We start from the raw sequence: 23,518 nt of genomic DNA, 5'->3' as shown, positions 1-23,518 counted from the left end.
CAAGGCTGTGACGGCAGGCGAGAAGAGGTGAAAATGCCAAACTTCAGACCCGTTCTCTGAGAAATTGGTCCTTCAAATCTGTTTCTACTGGCGGAGGGTTCTGACTTTATCATCCATCTTTCCAGAAACTCGGGACTATGTAAATCAGATTGTGGTATTTGATTCCGTGTCAAAGTATCCGCTTTATCAGAGGAAGACCAATTTTATATACAGTTGGTCCCAAGCTGTGAGAACCCTCGTCCCTTTCAGTGAGTGCTAAGGACACTTTGCTTTATTGAGATTAGAGACCTTCATCTCAAAGACAACCTTTGTCCTGTTGGATTGACCATCATTATTTTTTATGACAGAAACCTTTGTGGAGTGTCCAAACACTTCCATAATGCTCCCTGTGAACAGTTGATCGGTCAGCATGGAATTGTATAGCATGATCCCGGGATTATCCAAAGCAAAAATCCTGAACCAGGGGTAAACACAGCGTGTTCTCAAGGTGACTTCTGGTGTCATCATAACTCTATTTTGAGCATTACATGGAAGTATTATGTATCCGTAGGTGTAAACCCATACAGATGTGTCTGCGCACATCTGAAAACAAAGAGTGCTGTTTTATATAACCTCGCAACAACTCAAAACCCCAGTCCGTAGCTCTGACTCCATTTACACTTGCTCTTACCCTTGAAGTGTTCCTTATTACATTGACATAACAAGTCCTCAACAGGTCCTCTTACTCTGGCCGGGAACGTGGCTGCTAACTAAGGATTCCAGGAGCCTGCGTTCAGAGAATGCCACCTACCTTGACTTAATTGCATGGAAATCAAGAATATTGTCATGTTAGAGGATAGAGCAGTGACATTTGGCACCGTTTCAAGACGAAGGAAGTGTGACATTCTAACAGATTTCCTAATCCTCTTAAAGGCTCCTTCTTTTCACAAGCAGCAGACACCACTTTGTTCTCCTGGCTGCCAGTGGAGTTCACTAGAGTAGGAGAAATCCGTCAAAAGAAGGCGGCACATTGTCTCCTTGTCCTTGGATTCAGCTTCTCCAGTGGTTTGGGGGAAGTTTCCTTACTTCTCTCTGCAGTGAACTCCTTTCTTGTTAAATGAATCCCTTTGAATGTTGCACAGTGAAATATCTTAGGCCTTTATCTGAGAAGTTTTAAAAAGCCATCCACAAATCCACTGACACCACGGTGCCTTCTGTTGAACAGGGTGACTTTGTTTTACATTGTTGCCTGAGACGGCTGATCTGGGAGGCACAGGGCCGAACAGCAGATAACTCCCAACCCCTTCCTTTCTCTACGGTGCTCCCTCTCTTTCATAGCTCTCCCTGCAGGGAGACAGTGAGGGTCTGGCTGTATTAAGGACTTCTTTTGTAACTGACACGGAGCCTACCACTCTTTTTTATTTGTTGAGTCCTAATAGGGTAGGTGCCCAGATTAATCCTGAAGCCAGGTTGAGATCTCTACCTGTGGGGGTCCTCCTGCAGGCATTAGCCACATTCAGACGTTTGCAGCAGCCAGCCGAGAGAAGGGTGAGAAGTCAGTGGTGTGCAGTAGGTATTAATGTGATTTTTTTCCATTGCATTTTTCCTGCACATGGTACAAAAAAACACACTAAGTCCTCGATGTGGTTTTGTCCGTAATGAAATAGAAATGGTGTGATATCACGTGCTGTTCTGCAACTTCCAACATCACTGTATCCAGTTATTTGCAAGTTTCAGACTTGGAACTTTACCTCCTGCTTGTTGGAGGAGGCGGAGCAAAGGGAGAGTTAGTTCGGCGCAATTATAGCACTCCTAGGGAGCTCTCATGTCTTCGGTCCCGTAAAGGCCGCGGAGCCCCGTCGTCAACAAGGTTGTGTGCAGTGGAGGGAGGAAGGCGAGGAAGAGTTTGTCCCCTGTGACATTTTCCTGTTACTGTTCTGAATCAGTTGGGTTAGAAAGTTGGAAAGAGAAGTTCAGGTTCACAGTCCCTTAGGAAAAATGGTGAGAGCTGAATCTGTTTCAGAGTTCAGAAACATCCAGATTTTAGAATGATAATAGAATGCGTACACCACGTAGTAATATTCCCAGTGGGGTCTGAAACACCACCCCACAGTCACATTATCTTTTCCCCAGGGGGGAAGAGATGTGAGTGGTCACACAACATAGAATAAACTACACGTATTATCGTCAGTCCATATCAAGTTTTAACTGTCAAATGTGTTTGCTTAAATTTGGTTTTTACCTTTCAGCTTCAGAATTGCAAATAAGGGGCTGTGGACGTATGTTGCAGTGATAGAAATCGAGCCTGGTTGAGCTGTGGTAATGTTTTAGACAGCTGAATCACAGGACTGACCATTTGTGGTCCTGTGTCTCTCCCTACTGGGCTAGTTACTTCCTCTTCCAGTCTCCGCTTTCACTTGTCTGTCACGTAGGAATAATCGCTTTATGGGCCATTGTGAGGAGAAGCTAATTATCTAAAATACTAAACAACGATGGGCATACAGTGGGCATGCAATAAATGTTCTCTGTTACAATTTTCCTCTCCCCTTCCTCCTTTCGTTTTATGAGATAATTGCCTGAGGCAGCAGTTGTAGTGCTCTGAAAATAGGCCGAAGCAGTGTGGATCGCCTTAATTTCAGTAAACCATTAAAAGGCTGCATTAAAAAAAAATTTTTTTTTAATGTTTATTATTTTTGAGAGAGAGAGAGAGCATGCGAGCAGGGGAGGGACAGGAAGAATGAGACTGAGGATCCAAAGCAGGCTCCACACAGTGAGCTTAGAGCCCGATGTGGGGCTGGAACTCATGAACCGAACCGTGAGATCATGACCTGAGCCGAAGTCGAGAGTCGGCCTCTTAACCGACTGAGCCATCCAGGCGCCCCAAAAGTCTAAATTTTTGTATTGAAAACTAATGCCTAGTTAAATAACTAATACCACCTTAAAATTTGTTTGCGGAATGACTAGACTTTTCAGTGATGAGTAAATATTTTGATTAATGTTACATCATATTTAAGTCTCTTGAATGCTTCGTTTTACTTGTCTCTAAGGAAGGAGTATTTGCCACTAGCTGATTTGCCATTATGTATCCCCTTTTAGAGTTTCTATTCAGGCACTCATCTTTTAGAAAAATATTTGAAAAGTACATTGTTGATGATGGTAGTGCTCTAACAAAGATATGACTGAGGTTATAATTTAGTATATTGGAAAAATGGCATTGGGAGAGAAACCTTTTCCAGTTTTACCAAAGGAAAAAAAATTAGCAAGAACATTAATATGCTGTTTAGAGCAAAACAAAATGAATATTGAAAGATACAATTTTAAAGATTTTTTTGTTTAGTGGAATTCTGCTTTTAAATTTGAAAAGCCTTCTCTTTTTATTATTTTTATTTTTTATTTTTTTTTAAGTTTACTTATTACATTTGAGAGAGACAGAAAGCAAGTGGGGGAGGGGCATAGAGGGAGGGAGAGAGAGAGAACCCCAAGCAGGCTCTGTGCTGTCAGCACAGAGCCTGATGTGGGACTCAAACTCACAAACTGGGAGATCATGACCTGAGCTGAAACCAAGATGCTTAATGATGACTGAACCACCCAGGTGCCCCCGCCTTTCCTTTTTAAAAGGGGGAGATTATTGAAAAAGAATTACCTTTTGTTTTTCATAGCCTCATTTTGCACTTTGGAATTCATGCAGAGAAGTTCCCGAAAGTATCAGCATCTGTTCTCGTGATGTATTAGCTTACACACAGAAAATTATAATTCAGTTTCCTGGCCTTTTCTCTTAAATTGTGACGATTATAATGATAGATGCTTGTTCTGCTGTATTTTGGGGATTAGAAATGGAAGCCTTAAAACAGAAGGATTTCAAGAGAAAAGAAATGGTAGAGAGGCTGGGCACGTGCCCTCCAGGAGTTGGGAGCATCCTGGTGGGCAAGGTGGATCTGCCTGTATTTACATGCCTCGTACCGCCTCTCTTCACAGCTGAACTATCAGCAGAAGGTGGGCATCATGTACTGCAGAGCCGGACAGAGCACCGAAGAAGAGATGTACAACAATGAGTCAGCCGGCCCGGCGTTTGAGGAATTCCTTCAGCTACTGGGAGAGCGCGTTCGGCTCAAAGGATTTGAGAAGTATCGTGCACAGCTTGACACCAAAAGTAAGAAACACTTATACTCTCCTGCTAGGCTTATTTCCCTCCTGCCGTGTTGATGTTCATCTGCTAAATTGCCCATAAAACAACACTGCCGTTTACTGCAGAACACCGCTGGTGCTGGGGGAGAGCAAGCCGGAGGAGGAGGACACGGCCCCCAGACATTTGACGACTGTAGTCAAAGCAGCTAGGATCAGTCTGTCAAAAAGAAGCGGTGTTCTCCAAAGTGTCTGCGGAGTAGCAGAGCAGTGGGTGCAAATCATGCAGAATTGCTCCCAGAGAGGGTTGCGTAAATGCCACTATAGTTAAGTGAATGTCAGAGCGATTAAAGGTTCTAGAATCTTATAACCTTGTGGTCATAAGCCCTGGAATTTTTTACTTTCATTGATTTATCATGTAATCCCCCTGCTTATGTACGCAGTCAATCTTCATTATAAGGGTTTTCTTATTCATTTTGTCTTCTGTTAATACTGAGATTTTTTTGTTTGCCTCTTTTCTATTTTTATTGTTCATAGTCTAATTGAATACCTAAGGAAATAGGCCTCTTCATTATGGTATTAGTTCGGCTCCTGAACTGTGTGGATTAAAAGCACCATAATGGAAGGATCTTTTTAGCTGTGGCTCATGAACACACAAGGTTGTGCACCCCCATTCCCCAAGCCGTTAATAAAATAGTTACGCTCGCAAGCATCCATTTAGGGTGGAGTATGTTGACGTCTGCTGCGTGTCTGTGAGGAGGCAATTTTAAATTTTATCTCAGAATCAGTCCATGGACACCCATGACCGGTTTTTCTTTGAGAGGGTCTTTGGATTAGCACATCTGTATGGCAGTCCATAGTAATCTCCCGATTTTCTCTACAGGAAATTAAATAAGGAGTTGAGTCATGAAAACAGAAAAGCATTCATAAACTCCACTGCAGGGAAGAATTTCCTGTTGCCATGGTTTTGCTGTTGCCAACTTGGAAACGACATGCAAGAGAGACTATTAAAGCCCATAAATAGCCTAGACTCTTAAATATTATTTTAACGTCCCATACTCTGCTTGCAGTTGCATAAAATGTTCAATTTTAATATGCCCTGAAACTCTTCTTCTCCAGATGGTCTGACATTTGCCCTATACGCTTCACTCATGTTGTCCCAGTTTGTAGTGTTATATAAATTATCATCACCAGAAAGAGCTATATGAAAGCTTCTGGGAAGAGTTGTAATAAGAACCCTGCTTCTGTGCATGAATGGCCAGATTGGAAATTGATTAAGATTATGTATTATTTCTGCATTAACACATTCCCAGCCGCCTCTTGATGATGAAAGGCAACATGAGAAATTAGCAAGACCATACTTAAGCAGTTAGGCATCAAGTAAGACCCTGAAATACACAAAATAAGTACTGTATGCAATTTTGCCTAAATATCCCAATGGCTTCAAAGGCTAGAGGGGGATAAGCCTGGATTAGCTGACCGCCTCTAATGGCACACTTGTTCTGTAACAAGTGTGCCCTCCTTTAGACCCCTAGTAACCTTTCAGGACATAGCTGATGAGCAGAGGAATCTGTGTTTCTTTTTCTGTCCTTTCAGTGTCAGGTTTCTTCTTTTCTGACGAAAAGTCAGAAAGTATTTCTATTCTAAAGCTCTAAAAGAGGCCGTTTGCATGTTTCTCTCTCTTACTTGAAGCTGGTAGGGTCAAAACCAGCCTCTGTACATCTCGCTGGCTTCTCACTGGCCATGGCACCCCCAGAGATAAGACTTGGCTCTGTGTGCTAGAAGATAATCTCACCACACTATGTCTAACACTGCTTTGTATCAGGAAACCCTCTCTTTCAGTACAATCATTAAAAAGAGAAAATGCTGGGGCACCTGGGTGGCTCAGGCAGTTGGGCATCTCATTCTTGATTTCGGCTCCGGTCACAACTTCACGGTTCATGAGTTCAGGCCCTGTATCGAGCTCTACGCTGAGTGCAGAGCCTGCTTGGGATCCTCTCTTTCTCTCTCTCCCAGTCTCTCTGTCTCTCCCATTCTTGTGCTCTCTTGGTCTCTCTTCTTCTCTCTCAAAATAAATAAATAAACACAACAAATCTTCAAAATAAATAAGTACATAAGAGAAAATCCTTTCCAGGACAAGTGTTCCTAAAGGATCACTTCTTGTACATGCGACATTGTAGGTGTGATTGCATCTGTGGGTTCATAGTTTCCATCGCTCTTTTTTTTTTTCCTGTTGCCATCTTCTGAATCTCCAATTACACACGTTAGATCACTCACTAGCGTACCACAGGTTAGTAAGGCTCTGTTGATTTAATTTTTTTAATCTTTTTTTTTCTATGCTTCCTTTTGGATAATTTCCTATTAATATATCTTTCAAGTTCACTGTGCTTTTCTTCTACAGTGTCTTTATCTGCTGTTAATCCAGTTCAGTGACATTTTCATTTCAGATGTTGTCATCTTCCAAAGCCAGAATTGCATTTGGTCCTCTTCTCAGTTTTCTACTTTATCTTCATTAGGTTCATGGTGTCCTTTAAATCACTAAGCATGTTTTTCTAATTTTTATTTTTTAACTTTTTTTTTTTTTTTTTTTGAGAGAGAGAATGCGTGAGCAGGGGAGGGGTAGAGGGAGAGAGAATCCCAAGCAGTCTCCATGCTCTTCACCCTAGCACGTAGCCTGACACAGGGCTCAATCCTTCGACCATGAGATCATGACCTGAGCCCAATTCAAGAGTCGGACACCTAACTGACTGAGCCACCCAGGTACTCCTCCTTGATGTATTTATGATAGCTGTTTGAAAGTTTCTGCATGCTAATACTATCATCCTTGTCATTGGAGACCTCCATTTAACAAATTTTTTCCTGCTTTTGAGTTATATTTTACTACTTCATGTGTCTGGTTACTTTTGATTGGAGAGTATAGTATTGTGAATGTTTTATGGTTGAGTGTCTGGATTGTGTTGTCTTCTTCAAAGAGTGTTGAAGAAGACAAAGAGTTTTGTTTTGGTGGGCAGTTAAGTTACTTACAAAACAGCTTGATCTTTATGAATCTTGTTCTTAAGCTTTATTAAGGCATACGTAGAGCAGTCTTTACTCTCTAATGTAGTTCTACCAAGGCATGAGTTTTCTTATGTCTGAGGACTTGCATATTCAGTGAGGTCTCTTTACTGTGGCTGGTTAGAACTTGAGTGTCTTCCCACCCTGTGTCAACTGTGAGAATTGTTTGCCTTACAATTCTTTGGTAGTTTTTCTTTGCCTAATAGCTTTTCTCTCTTTCTCTTATTGAGTTACAATTGACATATATCATTATGTTAGTTTCCAGTGTACAACATAATGATTCGATACTTGTATATATTATGAAATGACCACCACAGTAAGTCTAATTAACGTGTGTCACCATACAAGGTTACAAAAAATTTTTTTCTTGTGATGAGAACTTTTAAGATCTACTCTTAGCAACTTTCAGATATGCAATACAGTATTATTAACTGTAGTCATCATGCTGTGCAGTATCCTTAGTTTGTCTTTGCTTGGCTTTTGGAATCTTACTCTATGTGTGTGCAGCTTCATATTCAGCCCAGAACTCAAGGGGACCCTTATACGGATTTCTGAACTCTTCCACTGTGTCGTTTCCAACTCTTTGGTATGCTGCCCAGCAAACATCAGCTACCTCGGGCTTCCTGAACTCCAGTGTATTTTGGCTTTCCCTCTTCAATGCCATGCATTGTACAGTTGTTCCAAAAGTTCCTCCATGTGGAAAACCCGATGGGATCAGAGAACTCATCTTCTTTGATTCTTTTTTCTCTGGGATCACTATCCAATGCTGCCTATTGTAAATGTCTGGAAAAAAAAGTTGTTTCAGATATTTTATCAGTTTTTCTAGTTACTTACAACGGGAGAAAAAGTCCTGTACCAAGTTACTCCTGTGGTGGAAACAGAGGTTCCAGATATTCTGTGTGTTTGTCATTTCATTTACTCCTCAAAGTGTTTACTAGGTACTAGTTCTCCCCGCTTTACAGAATTGCCTTCTTTAGATACCGTGCCCAATGTTAGACAGCTAGGAAGCACTGGGGAGGTGGAACAGCTCCTAGTGCTGTGGTTAAGGAGGTGTTCAGAGAAAGCTTAAACGTGAAATTAAGTACAGTGAAGCCCAGGGCTCTCTGCCTTGTGGCTGTGTCTCCTCCCCCTCTCTCCAGCCCTTGGGCTAAAATTATCCAACCCATCTCCTGAAACAGTTTGCTTCTCATGCCTCACAATTATATTCGGATCTTAGTACTTTGGTAAAAGAGAGAGAGGCTCAGGAAAGGAAGAATTGATGGTGCTACTGAACCATTTCTTCTTTTTCCCAGTTTCTCACGCAAAGTCCATTCTCCTGTCTCAGAAGTAAGATCTTCTAGCAAGTAAGCTACACAGGGGTCAGGGGCTGGAACAGTTTTACAAAGAAGAAATTTTCAGTAGTGGATCTTTTTCCCTCTCCTTACTTTGTTTCCTTATTTGAATGATACAACTTCTAGATAATTACCGTCCTCTCATTCTGCAGCAAATATAAAAATAAACTTGCCACCAAGCAGTATGTTATTTAAAAGCTGGAGACCACCCTCACTTATAGCTGTGCATATGGATTGTTATTTGGGAAATCATTTCCTGAATGAGGCTTGTTTGTCAGGTCAGAACAGAGGAGACTTTAGGATCCCTTAAAGCATTCCTTCCAAGCCTTGCCTTCATTAATTTGCTGCAGTATTAGTGAATGCTTGTGGCTTCCTCCTTTTTTCAGCAGTGTTTTAAAAACCAAGGAAATAGGGCCGCCTGGGTGGCTCAGTCGGTTAAGCGTCCGACTTCGGCTCAGGTCATGATCTCACAGCTCATGGGTTTGAGCCCCGCTTCGGGGTCTGTGCTTACAGCCCAGCGCCGGGAGCCTGCTTCGAGTTCTGTGTCTCCCACTCTCTGCTCGTGCTTTCTGTCTCTCATAAATGAATAAATGTTTAAAATAATTAATTACTTTTAAAAAGTAAAAACCAAGGAAATAAATCCCTCTGTTTGGAATATTTAAACTTCGGTGGGGAATGGGGTAAAAACTAGCATTGTTTAAATGCGCTGCATATGCAAAGAACATTTGGAATCAGAGACATTGATGAATGAAGGAAAGGATTCTCTCTTCACCTCCTTAAACTCTGAACTGTATTATAATGTAAGGTTTCTCCTTTGAGTGTTGCTGGGATGTGCTTGGCCATGAAAGTACATAAAAGTCCTTATTTAAGGATATTACACTTTTTACCTCAGCTGCACAAAATTCTCAATTCTAATCAACACATTTCCTGAGCATCTTTCATGGGCTAGCACTTCCACATACATTATTTCACTTACTCCTCACAGCAGCAAGAATATCAGTGGGCAGAGAAGTGAAGTGATTTGTTTGTGGTCATTTAGCAAAGATGCCACTGGCATCCAAAGTCAGATCTTCTTCCAAATTGGGCATCCAGATAATTGCAGGTGATTTGCAAAGTGAGAAGTTGGTAGAAAATACTAGTGGCTGACACCTAAGTACCAGCCCCACACTATCTTGGCCTTCATCACCTCTCAGTGTGTTACTGACTTTGAGATGCCTTGAGTCCCAGGTATGTTCACACGCATCCTGTAACTGACACCGTATGAACGCACCTGTCATAGCAAAGGGCACTGCTGTAAACCCTTCTTCATCCCACCCTCACTGAAGTAAAGTAACCCATCTCCTGGCCATGGCTAACTGTACGCTGAAAGAGTATTAGTAAATAGGATAGATGCCAGAGCAGGTAGAACTCTTGATTTCCCCAAATACTTCATTAGTGAGTAAGTGAAATCATGCCACAAGGGCAGAAGCATGTCTCATCTCGAATAGATGCCAGTGTTCCAGATGTCCGTACTTGGCCCTGACTGTGTTGACACAGCCTTGACTTCTGCATTCCCCAGACCCTGAGGCGAGGTTGCAGAGATTACACATCGGGGATCTTAAAGGGATGGTCCCCAGCAGCCAGCCGACAATTATTATATTTCAAATTAAATAAAGGGATAAAAATGAGACCTACAAGCTACCTGATTTCATCTTATTTTGATGTGTTCTGTAGTGGTGAGGACATTTAAGAAATGGAACTTAAGCTTTCTTCCTTCTATTGACTTTATTTAGTCTACATGAGTTTAAGTAATGAGCTTACTTTTTTCTCTTGTGTTCATAAATATTTAAAACTAGGAACTTTCCTAAAATCAAATTGCATAGGCCCGTTTTCCTTCATCTAACTTTTCCTAACTCCGGATCCATCCGTTAGTGACTGCAAAATGATTGTATAAAAATCTAATTACTTTTCCTTATCCAGATTCATATGTATACACCTTATCAACCACATGTTAGCCTACTGAAAAGTAAAGGAGTTGAGCCCAAAAGAGAAGTCAGAGATGATGATGGCACTGTCTCTAAAACTGCCCTACAAACTTGTGAACCTATTCATACCACTCAGGGGCTGTTGGAGTGACGGGTCTGGAGCTGATGGCCAAGAAAGAATTCTTGAGACGTCTTTGGTGCAAAAAAAGGCGATTTTATGAAAGCACAGGGACAGGACCCGTGGGCAGAAAGAGCTGAACTGGGGTTGTGAAGAATGACTGGTGATACACTGTGGAGTTGGGGGAAGTAAAGGCAAAAAGGAGGCCTCCAGAAGGACTTCCATATACTAAAGAAGATCAGTAAGATACCAGCGGCCTAGCTGTTGTCACGCTAAGGTTGTTTTCCCCCTCGGAAGGCGGTTCCTAGAGCAACTAGAGTTACACTCTATATTTGTCTCAAGTATTTGTCAATAGGCTGCAGGTTATAAAGACATTTAATACTACCTGCCATGTCCTTCTTGCCTTTGTTCCCTACATCACTGTGGAGGAGATGGTGATGTTTGGCTCCAGGAAACTGAGACTATAGGTTTCTGGAAATTAGGCCATGGATAAGATTGTCTTTTTCTTGTAAACATTGTAACATTTGTAAACTGATGGAGATTCTTGTCCCCGCAGGACTGTGATCTCTTATCAGTTAACCATTTGCTTTCTGTCCTTTGTTCTCCGGCAGCCTGGAGTGCCTGGGGAATGTCACACATACCCCACCTGGGGCTGGGGGTGCTTGTTAGCTTGTGCTTGGCCCTCCATCGAGTATGCTCTCCCATCACAGTCTTCAAATGGAAACGCCTAATGTAGGCTATTCTCACATATCTACACTTTTTCAAAGCAGCAGAGAAAAATATTATCATTCCTTAATTATTCAGTGTCTTCTTATCATCTACGTTATATATTAGAGATTTTACTTTCCATGACTTAGCATAGAGTGCTGACCTTATTAGTGGGTATATGCCATCCGCTGGCAGTTTGATTTGGAGGCAAATCACGGGATTATCAAGATGACCCGTAAGATGCCTGAATTCACTTTTAAAGCTCCGTACAGATACGAAGGAGCATTATCTTCTTTCCACCTCTCTTCTCAAGCATATTTCCCATTATAAATTTTTCAACATATATATTCTTTACCCCGAGAAGAAAGGAATTTTGTCATTTTCCTTCGTTTCTGATCTCCAAGCTATTAAATTTTTCAGGTTTCCCGGGTCACTAAAAATATAGTAATGGAAACATTGGATGCTTTATTCTTTAGAAAATATAGCACATATTCGTTTTCCATTCTCTCTGGTAAAGTTTAACAATTCTGTAACTGATATAGTATTTTCAGGATTCTGAAATTCCTTACTGGTCAGAAAGGAAAATTTCATTGCTTTGGCTCTCGTTTCATCTCTGAAGCTTTTGGAACTGTTCAAACTGTTTAAAATTATCAGCAAAACTTGAGGGTTTCCAAAGGTCCCCAGAAAAAGGCCAGTCAAGCAATCTATATTCTATAAACGAGGCGTGCAGAAAGGACAGCGAGAACGGGCCAGAAGTAGAAAAGCAAGGTTACCTTCAGTGTTGTCTTCCACATCAGCTTTCCTCTCTGGCAGTAATTCTTTTAGAATTAGACAGACATACAAAGCAAATTGTAACACATGAATTCTGGATGACAGTCTCTTTTCTAGTTCATTAATTTTGCTCAAAATTGACTTGAAACACATGTAAGTACACATCAAAGCTGACACATTCACTTTAAGGTTTAAAATGTACTAATCAGTTCAGGAGTTATTTATAGCTAGAGCCTTTAACAGTAGATACGTTCTTCATACACAGGGCATGTCTTAGATAGTCCAATTATTTATAGCAGTAATTTATATTTTTTGTGCTGATGGCCAATAGCGTTTAAAAGGTTTTTTTTTTTCCCTTGGGAAGCTATATGTTGGTACATATTTTAGCAATTTTTGAAAGGTAGTCTGTGCTTTATTTCACTATTAGCTTGTTTTTAACCCTTTGCATTTTATGTCAGCTTTAAAAATTAAGATCCTTCAAGAAGCTCAAGGTTGAAACTCCAGGCTCTAGAACATTTTTACAAGCCGCCATTGTGGTCTGTTTTTGGAGCAGTGNGTGATTCCCTCTCTCTCTGACCCTCCCCTGCTCACGCTGTCTGTCTCTCTCTCTCTCTCTCCTAAAAATAAATAAAACATTTAAAAAAAATTTAAAAAAATAAATAAATAAATAAAATAAAATAGATTCCTGGGCCCAGCCCCATACCCACAGTGCAGTTATTTCTCCGGGTACTGCATCGGAATCTCCCTTTGAAACCGGGTCCCCGGATGCCAGTGTGCATGCTAAATTTTGAGGACTACTGCCTCTTGGTGTATACCAGAGGCTCTGTCTTGCAGCTTTCCTAAAGTGCAGTAAAATGTTCCTGGTCCTCAACGGTATGCTTGATGGAGGCTTGACTTTACCCAGAATGAATAAAACGTACTAATGTGATTTAGCAGCCTGCAAGTCCAGGTCCTTTAAGACCAGAGATGTTCCCTTTCAGCTGGACAGTTAATAATTCTTTCTCTGCTTTCTAATTATTTCTTGGCAATTGATTTGTTGATGATTAAGGGGGTACAGGTTGCTTTTTACTTAAGGAAGATGAAAGCAGAACAGTCTATAAAAAAGTTGTTGGACATTGCTTATAATACCTTTGTTATTCAGGTTACAGTCCCATTATATTCTCATCTGTTTATTAAGGATAAAATAGTTCTCTTGCTTGAATCAGAAGTATTGGAAAAGGTGTTCTTAACTTGATGTCTGTGGACAGAGTTCAGGGGTAGGTGAACTTGGATGGGAAATCATTTTACATTTATTTTCACTGACCCCTTAATTAAAATTTAGGACTTCCTTCAATTATGAATGTAGGCAACAAACCATAGTTGTGTAAGTTCTACCTATGATTTTATTGCAAAGTTGAAAGCATAAACCTTTCCATATTGTATTTTTTTGGAGATCCCTCAAACTACTGCTTATGCACATCACTACTTCAGAATTACAGTAGTTCTATTACATCAATTGCTAAAACTTGTTATAGAAATCTAATACTATTGTATCACATTTTAAAATTATTTTTGACAACTGTAATTTTCAGTGTAATTGATTTCTGTTGAAATCACATGTAGTTTATTTTATGCATTTACAAATACTGTTCTGAGAAGGGACATAGGTTTCACTGGACTGCCAAAGAGAACCAGATACAAAAAATGGGTCAGAACACCGGTGCTAGTTCTTGTCTAGCATCTTTTCATCCTAAACCATTTCCTTTTTTCTCTCTTTTATTTATTTATTTTTTTTTGGAGCTGTTTTCCTTACATGAACTATTTTTCCTATTCTTACAGTCTTCTCATCACTATGTATATATATATTTTTTTTACTGTAGCTGATTCCACCGGGACGCATTCTCTCTACACAACGTACAAAGACTATGAAATTATGTTCCATGTTTCCACCATGCTGCCATACACACCTAACAACAAGCAACAGGTAAGAGAGCCTGGCGCTGTCTGTGTGACCCAGCCCTTGTTCATTTCCCCTAGAAGCCTAAGTGGCAAGTTTGTAAAATCTTAAACCAGAATTTAGTGTTGCACCTGCCAGCACAGCAGGAAGCTTTTGTACTTTGCGGAAATAACGAATAGCAAATGAGCTGAAAACAAGTGAAGAGACACAGATTCTCGGTTAACAGCCAGCTGGATGGCTTTGTGAATTAATCATTTGCTTTTCACCCACGGGGACTGAGGTTTTCATGGAATCCAAAGAGAACAAGTTGAAATCATGGTGATTAGGTGACCCTGCAGGGTTGCAGGGAACATGTATGAGTGGGTGAAGTTCCGTCTCCAGAGGCCAGGGTACAAAGCAGGAAAAGTACTGATGTGTCATTTCCGATTTCAAAGGTTTGGTACACTAACTTGGAGAAAAATCAAAGTAAATGTCAACGGGATCTCAGAAAATGTTTTTTTTTCTTAATGTTTGTCAGGGGGACAGCATGGAACATAAACCTTGCATTTGCATACGTCATACATGGTATCTCTTAAAAAGATCTAAAAGCACAATGCCTGTTACTAAAATGTGGTCAGTGAGGTAGTAAATGAAGAAACTAAGAAGTGGCACATCCTTACAGAGCATCACAGAAACCTTAAGTATTGTTTTAGGAAGTATATGGTAGTTGTTGGTTTTTTTGTTTTTTAATTTTTTTTTTTTTTACATTTATTTATAATTGACAGAGCATGAGCATGACCATGGGAGGGGCAGAGAGAGGGGGAGACACAGAATCCAATGCAGGCTCCAGGCTCTGAGCTGTCTGCACAGAGCCTGATGCGGGGCATGAACCCAAAGCAGTGAGATCATGACCTGAGCTGAAGTTAGACGCTCAACCGACTGAGCCCCTCAGGCACCCCATGGTAGTTGTTTTTTAAAAATATTTCAAAATAAATGATACCAAACTGACATTTAAAGGAGTCAGAGAGCTCACAGCCTCTCTATTCAGTAGCTGTTACAAGCACGAGTGGTCCAGTATTCCCTCTGACCTTAACATGGGTATAGATTTCCTTATTGTCAGCTTTGGTGCTAATGGAACACAGGCCAGCTGCAGAATGAATCACACCGTCTTTCATAGACTTTAACCAAACACTGATCTGCTCCAGCACTGTCACTGCAGGTGTGATTAAATCACAAATCCAGATAAGGAGATTTTGCTTTGCTGTGATTACCAAAGTAATAAAAAACAGGCAGCAAGCAATGTATCTGCTACAAATCTAAAATAAACCTATTGAAGATAACTTCCATGATTTGGAACTTGTTGACAGTTTGTTTTATACAAATTCCAAGTTCTACATTACTGTGGTAGAAAAGCATCATGCTAAGAAAAAATAGGCATTTCTTATTTCGACCAGTAAGTGGTCAAAAAACTTCAGGACATTCGCAAGTCTTTAAAGGCTTCTCCTACCTGAGTACTGAGCAGAGAAAGGGAAGATGTATGGAAGGGTGAAAACTTTAGTTAAGATTCAATTAATTGTTTATTTCTACTAAATAAAGTGTGTTGAGCAGCCTAAGCTGGCATTAAAATGGACAGCTGTCTAAATTATTTAATTTGGGGGTCCAATCAAGGTAAAAAGGTTATTGTACCAATTAAAAGAGTAATTGGTACTGCTGCATTTTAAGAGATTTTAATTCTCTAGCTAGAGAATTTATTTCTTCTTTGTCATCAGTTTATGCTTAAGGAAAAAAAAAAACAGAAACAACATATCTTTTAAAATCTTGTGGCAGGAATTTGTTTATAAATATGATCTTTCATTATATATAATATGAGATGGACAGATGGGTTTATTTCTATTTGGTTCCTATATTAAGATACTAGTATTAAATATCAAGCAATATTTTGAAGAAAGAATGTGCATACAAAAGCAATGACATCATCAATACAGCAATGACATAATGCATAGACAAATTGCATTTTTTTTTTTGGCATGTCAAGATCCTGAGTAGATCAATAATGTTTAATAATGGGTACATTCTGTATAGCCATCAGCACAGACCAGCCTTTATTTCTGTAACATCCAATAATATATCATGTTTAAAAATGAAAGTAAATGGCCTCATTAGAAGATAATTTGGGATGCTTTGACATTCCTAAGGTTAAAAGGACATTTCTGGAACATTCTAACTCCCAGCCCTCAACCCTGATAAAAGGCTATTGTTTCTCCCAGCTGGCAGCTAATACTAGATCATTGATTTTACTTGCATGTAATTTGTGTAAGTTAAAGTCACTAGAGAATTAAAAAAAAAAAAAGTTTATAAATGCAAGCTTGTGCCTAACGGATAGTTGATATAAACGTTTTATGTCATTATTTTCCTCCTTGTAAGAGCCTCTGTATAATAGATATGAGAAATGCAAATTTTGTTCAACTTTTTTTTTCACACTGTTGAATTAAACTATCTAATAAGCCGCTCTTGGAAGGTCATTGGCCTAGCATGAGTTGGGGTGCCTGAATTTGAAAGCCACCTTCCAAAACACTATTTAATGCGAAACAGAAGGTGGTCTTAAGCAGCTTTAACTGTAATTTAAAAAACTATTTAGACTTGAAATTTGACCTGCTTTGAAATTGTTACGTTTGTATTCTGGAACATTAGTAATTTCTGCACTCCCAGCTTGTGACACAAAAAGCATGTCGGAAAACACCTTAGCCACATTTCTTTAAATGAAGTGAATTAAACCAGAACATAAATTGCAGTGTAATTACTTCAGCCATTCTCATCTCTAAAAAATCTTCCCTATGGCAAGTTTCTTTCTTCTGTGAAAATGGAACAAAACTGTTGTTATGGAAACTGAGAATTTGGAGATGCTGGGACTTGGCATAAGATGCCAGAGATACTGGTTAGTTCCTGAATGGGCTCTCCATTTTATGCAAATTTCAGAATATTCCCTTCTGTAACCTTCTTTGGAGGGAGTAAGATGGGCTAAATTATTGACAGTAACTGTGTAGATTACCTACCTTAACATGCCCTGATTAAGGTGAATGTTTTAAACACAGTTATGTAAGGGAGTTGGGGAGGAAAAAAAGCAGAGTGTTGTCATTTATGCCGGTTGCTTCTTTTTTCTTTTAGCTCCTACGCAAGCGGCACATTGGAAATGATATTGTCACAATTGTTTTCCAAGAGCCCGGAGCACAGCCATTCAGCCCAAAAAACATCCGATCCCACTTTCAGCACGTTTTTGTCATCGTCAGGGTTCACAGCCCCTGCACCGACAGTGTGTGTTACAGGTACTTGCACCGCGGTAGCGGCCGCGTGGGCGTGGGCTGACGGTCACGTGGGGGGGGGGGCATCCTGCCCTGCTTGCTCAAGTGGCAGCGGGAAGTCTATTGCCATTTACTTCTGCCTTTAAACTATGCGTGTGGATGGCCACATTCAAGTGATGATGTCACCCGATGGCGTTGACATTGCCCAGACACGCTGGTTCTACACCTGCTGTTTCCATTTGCACCTCCTCCTTTGGTGGTGTCCTTGGTCCATACCGTCTGGTCACCAGCTAATTACTCATGCCGCTAATTATACTTTGCTTTTGGTATGGCAAGAGCAGAGAATGATGTTCTCAGGAGAGAAGTTTTGTTTTGTTCTAATTGCTGTTGTTTAAAAAGCCCCAGCCACTGCTTTAAGAGTGGTTTGATTCACTCTAATGTCTCTGACTGCAGTCTTCGAGGCATCTCTATGTGTTAGTAAGCATTTGGTGGAATTGTTGCAGTGTCCCATGTTGACCCAGTCTCACGAATATCAGAATTCAAGCATCTATCTGCAGGAGACCTTTGGGTGTAGACCAGGATAAGAACCAAAATTGCTGGGTTGACGTGTGCATAGTACCAAGTTGTGTCCGGTTATTCTGGCGCTAACAAGATGTTTCTAGTAAGAATCTGTCCTTTTAAAATAATGGAATTTTATGCTGTCTTTCCATCCCTAATGTTTGGAAGATTAGGCTTTGTTAATGTTGGATATTTGTTTTTAAATTATATATAGCCACCCACACAGAAAGTGGCCAGTACGGACTGACAGTCGGTTTGTTGTGAGAGCCACAGCTGTCTACTTCTAGGAGTCGATGCAGGTTAGTTACAGAAGGGGAGCAAGCAAGTTCAGGGAAGGAAACAGGGAAAGGTTACTCTGGACTACTGTAAACTGCTACGTCCCTTGCACAGCCCACACTAACTCTATGCGTTGGACTCTGCTGATAAGCCCAGCACTATTTCTAGGCACTTTAACATGGGTCACCTCATTTAATTTTTAAAACCCATGCATTAGGTACTGTTTTTATCTCCCACTTTCAGATGAGGGAGCTTAAGCAGTGGGGGTAGGTAACTGGCCTGAGGTCAGCTGGTACTGGGCAGCTTAGATTGTAATGCACCAAGTCTGGTTCTAGAGCCCAGCCCCTTCACTGCTCACTGTGCTGCTCACTCACACGCCCTGGGAAGCATGTGCCTTTGCTGCCCTTGTTGCTGACCTACAAGCCGTTCAGAACTCTGGGCTGAGGGGGCGGGAACTCCAACAGAAGAGACCTACATCTGCAGCCTCTTACCAAGAATGTGGTCTCTGGGAGCTGCGTTATTTAGAATAACATGACTATTATTTAGTATAGAATGACAGACTTAAGTGCAGAGCATTTGACTGTATCTGGGAGAGATGGCTATTTGCACTTAGACAATATCCCCAAGCAATTGAAACACACTCCGTACTGGATTTATGCAAGGATTTCAGAAAGCCCTGATAGAAAGCTAACCCCTTTTTGAGTGGTCACTACAAAGTTTGGGAGTGAAAAGCTTCGCAGTTTGTTTTAGAGATTCTTCTTTAAAAGCCATGGCCTATATAAAGTGCTATCTAGTAGAAATGTAATGCAAGCCATATATTTTATGTTTTTAATAGCTATACTTTTTAAAGAAGAAATGGATAAAGGTAACTTTAGGAGTATAGTTTTTGACCCAATAATACATTTTATTTACCTGGTATATCCAAATAATTATTATTTCAACATGTGATTTCTAAGTTTTAAAAATTACTGACCTATTTTACATATTTTTTTGGACTAAGACTTTGGAGTTTTAGACTTTCAGCTCATCTCAGGATGTTGGATTTTCATTGGACATGTTTAGGTTTCATAAAAGTTGCAACAGGAAAAGTAGATTCATATACTCCGATTGTCCCATACATGCTTTTTAAAAGCTTTTGAATGACTGAATTGAGTGTCACTTCTTAAAATCTGTAATTTCATGCTCCATGGTCACAGTAGCCCCATATTAAGTGCTCAACAGCCATACCTGGCCAGGGGAAGTCTAAATAGACAAATCAGGAGGAAAGGTCTCTCAGCCTTCTTCAACACTTTGTTAGAAGAGGAAATGTTGTCTCTCTTGTTCCTTTTCATTAAAAATTTTTTAATGTTCATTTGGGGGGGGGGGGCAGGGGCAGAGAGAGTGGGAGACACAGAATCCAAAGCAGGCTCCAGGCTCTGAGCTGGCAGCACAGAGGCTTGAACCCACAAACCATGAGATAATGACCGGAGCCGAAGTCAGGTGCTCAACCAACTGATCCACCTGGGCACCCCTGTCTTATTCTTTTAAAATTCCTCTCCCCAGCCTTGAAAACCATGCTTTTTGCTGTCTCTCTCTCTCTCTCTCTCTTTTTTTTTTTTTTTTTATTATTTCTGAGAGAGAGAGAGACTGTGAGCAAGGAAGGGTCAAGAGAGAGGGAGATACAAAATCTGAACAGGCTCCAGCCTCTGAGCTAGCTGTCAGCACAGAGCCCGACACGGGGCTTGAACCCACGAACTGTGATATCATGACCTGGGCCAAAGTCAGACCCTTTAACCGACTGAGCCACCCAGGTGCCCCTGTCTCTCTTATTTTTAATCTGTCGCTTGGAGAGCCCATCTTCTTGAACCTCACCATGCAGTGTGATGCTGGATGCCTTGTGGGAAGACGTGAACACATGAGCTGGCCTGAGATTTCCTAGTCGCCAAGCTTGTTTGAAGACTTATTGCCCTTCTTAGAAACTGTGAACTTGGGCCTTTTGCAAATCCAAGAGAACATACCAGTTTGTAACATCACTAAAAGAAATGACAAGAGGGGAGCCTGGGTCACTCAGTTGGTTAAACGTCAGACTTCGGCTCAGGTCAATGATCTCACGGTTCGTGAGTTTGAGCCCCACATCAGGCTCTGTGCTGACAGCTCACAGCCTGGAGCCTGCTTCAGATTCTGTGTCTCCCTCTCTCTCTGCCCTTCCTCCCACTTGCACTCTATCTCTTACTTGCTCTCAAAAATAAACAAACATTAAAAAAATTTTTTAAAGTAGTCACAAGAAACAAAAGTAGAGATCTTTTCCTATTGTTAACTTGAGGTATAGTGATTGTTCTCAGTCCCTCTCAAAGTGAGGTAGGCATGTTTCCTGAAGTGTGTGTGGGATGTCAGATGCTTCAAGGGGACAGATGCCTCAAGTCTCAGAGCAGATAGGGCAACTCTCTTGTAGCTAATGCTTGAGGGAAAGAGAGTGAAGAGTTTATGTTCTCTGAAAATAAATGCATCATGAAGCAGAATAGGTCTTCCAAAGAATTTCTGTACCTGTGAGTTTTTCTCATACCCCAGCCACTCCCCAGAACACTAGGGATATGAAGTTATGGGCCTCTTTCACTTATTTGTTGTACTTTGGTTGAAAAGTTTAGAGCTGTATTGATTTCTCCTAAATTAGATTGAAATCTAACTTAACTCTAACCCTGAGTGATAACAGTTAGAGGGATTAAAATATTTTTTATCATCGAGAATCTCTCGTTCTGAACTTTCTCCCTAGTGAACACTCACATTTACCTATTGACATCTCCGTACATGTGCTGAGGAAAGAACAAAAGGTGTTTTCTCAAAGAAGATTCTTGCTGTGACAGGGTGGAGAAGGGTGGGGTCAGTCCAGGCTGAAGATACAAGGAATGTAACTGACAAAATGAGATTTGCCGTGAGTTTTAGAGCATAGATGGAGGAAATTCAGTGAGGAGAACAGAGATAATTCTAGGAGTGGCCAGTGGTGTATACAGGAGTGGAGACAGGAAGGAGGGCAGCGGGTGAAGCAAGAAAGTGCTGCTGTAGATGGGGTTACGAGGCAGTGGAGCCCTTTGGAACGCTGGGCAATCCAAAGGCTCGGGCATCTAGTAGCATGGTCTAAGGAGTTTCAGGGGAATTCACCCAATGTCACCATGCCAGATCATTTGTATACAAAAAGACAAGTTTGGAACTTGTTCATTTATTTTCACCAGCTCTTTACAATGCTTATGTGTGTGCCAGGCACTGTTCTAGGCCCTGGGATATAATAGGGGAACAACGAGAGAAAAATCCTATGGTAGATAAGGAAATGAGGTCCTGAATAATGGATGTGCTATCTCCCTGGAGACTAGAAAGTTTATAATTTCTAATAAGAAAAATTGACTATTTCAAACTAATTCCAGAGACCAGTTAACCTTGAACAGTAGACAAAGCCAAGAACTCAGAAATTAATCACTAAGCCTGTACCAAAGCTTATGCTTGTACCTGATAAGAGAACCCCTGGTTTCTTATTTTATTTGTATCATTACACTGAGCTTAATTATCTGCTCCTGGTTGATAGAGCAGATCAGAAGCAACAAATCAAAAAGATGAAGAACTGTTCAGTGACAAGGATGTGCTGAAACATCACCAAGTGTTTCCTAAGATGTAGAAAAACTCTTCACATCAAAGGTATAAATCCAGTAAGCACAGCAGGCTGAGGTCATTTGGTTTGGAAACAAAGGACCAAATATACTGAACTCACCCTTGAGGGCCTCACTTTGTAAAAACACAGTGTAAGATTTTTTTCCCAACGTTTTTTAGCAACTCACGAATTAATAGACCTAGGCATTGATCTTCAAAGATTGCGGATATCACAAAGAGAGACAAACGCATGTCTCATAATGGAAGGCTACAACTGCACCTATGAATTAGTCTTGTTCCCCTCCCCCCCCCCACACACACACCCTCCTCCACCATTGAACCTAAATCTGATCAAACCTCTGGAGGAGGCAATTTACAGGAAATACATGAGACAGAAGAGCATGCCTGTATTCACCAAAACTCAGACTCCAGGCAACTCTGTGTGACAGCCCAATTTCCTTAACACATAAATGCAAGAAAATGAGAGAAGAGGAGGTGATTAACAGAATTTTTAAAAAATGAAGACAAAATTAATTGCAGTGTGTGGGCCTTATTTGGACCCATTTTAGATAAAAGGGTTTAAAAAAATTTAGGACATCTTAAACNTAAATGCAAGAAAATGAGAGAAGAGGAGGGTGATTAACAGAATTTTTAAAAAATGAAGACAAAATTAATTGCAGTGTGTGGGCCTTATTTGGACCCATTTTAGATAAAAGGATTTAAAAAAATTTAGGACATCTTAACTGAGCATTGGACCATTGACTCACTAATTGATGACATTAAAGAATTATTATTAGTTTTAAAATTAGTGTAGTTGTAAGTGGTTATAATGACCTGAGCCTTCAAAACAAGTGTTAAATTGTGGTCAGTAAGGTTGTTTCGAAAGGTAGAAACATAGGTTTCTCTTCTCAAAGATTTCCATATTCAGAGGTTAAGACATAATAAATGCTGAACGGTGGTAGTATGACACAGTGCAGAAAGTACTTGGAATCAGACCAGATTGTCAAATCTCTCAGATCTTGAATTTCCCTTTCTGTAGAGTGGAAGGTTGCTTGACAACTACTTGAAATCCCATAAGTAAGTATCTCGGGTAGGCAGGGAGTGTGGTGTGTGCATATTAAATGTGCACGCCCTTCTTTTCCTGAATAAAAATCAGTAAATATGCAAGCTTCAGCTAGGAGGGAAAAAAATCAAAATGGGTCAGGCGGTAGAAATTTCTTTCAGAAGGTCCATCTCAAGCCACAGTCAGCATCCCTATTGTCCAGTGTAGTTGACCTTTTGGAGACGAAAACCTGAATATGTCACTCTTGGTGTTTAAAAACCTCTGGGGAGAAGTTCAGACTGTCTGGTGTACAGTCTAATGCACCGGGTCCTTCAGGTCTGGCCTTTCCACTCTCTGCCTCCACTGGGGCCTCTGCTGATTCTCCTCCCCACCCCTGCCACCGGAGCCCCGGGGCTGCTTACAGCACCCAGAACACACCGTGTTTCCCCACCCCCATACTTGCTGCTCCCCAGGGCAGGCGTGCCTCTTCCTACACACCCTTGCCCCTCCTTCGTCTGACCAATTCTTGCTTTTCTTTTCTCTGGGAGGGCTCCCCTGACCTCCCAGAATTAGGTACGTGTCTTTCTTAAGTGTCTGCAGTAGCACCCCACACCTCCCACAAGAGCCCTCAAACCACCGGATGTAGCCGCACTAGACTTGGAGCTGCTGGAGGGCTGAGCCTGGGACCTCTCCTCCTTGATCCTCATTGTGAGCACTGCCTGACACTCAGTAGGGGCCCCGTGAGCATGGGGGAATGGATCCTACT

The 23,518-nt window shown here is 40.9% G+C and overlaps 1 protein-coding gene across 6 annotated transcripts in view; it reads left to right on the top strand.

Moving 5' to 3' along the window:
* SIPA1L1 (signal induced proliferation associated 1 like 1) overlaps positions 1-23,518 on the top strand; it is a 354,681-nt gene that overhangs the window by 253,770 nt on the left and 77,393 nt on the right. For all 6 annotated transcript variants that reach the window (XM_077750694.1, XM_077750699.1, XM_077750698.1 and 3 more), the window contains 3 exons: positions 3,955-4,129; positions 13,907-14,010; positions 17,128-17,285. In XM_077750694.1, the coding sequence (XP_077606820.1) occupies positions 3,955-4,129; positions 13,907-14,010; positions 17,128-17,285 (437 nt within the window). The remainder of the gene's footprint in view (positions 1-3,954; positions 4,130-13,906; positions 14,011-17,127; positions 17,286-23,518) is intronic.

This window comes from Crocuta crocuta, unplaced genomic scaffold (assembly GCF_008692635.1).
Source record: "Crocuta crocuta isolate KB4526 unplaced genomic scaffold, BGI_CrCroc_1.0 scaffold186, whole genome shotgun sequence".
Classification (NCBI taxonomy): Eukaryota; Metazoa; Chordata; class Mammalia; order Carnivora; family Hyaenidae; genus Crocuta; species Crocuta crocuta.
The sequence above is the reverse complement of the archived record's forward strand: the minus strand, read 5'-3'. Positions and strand labels throughout refer to the sequence as shown.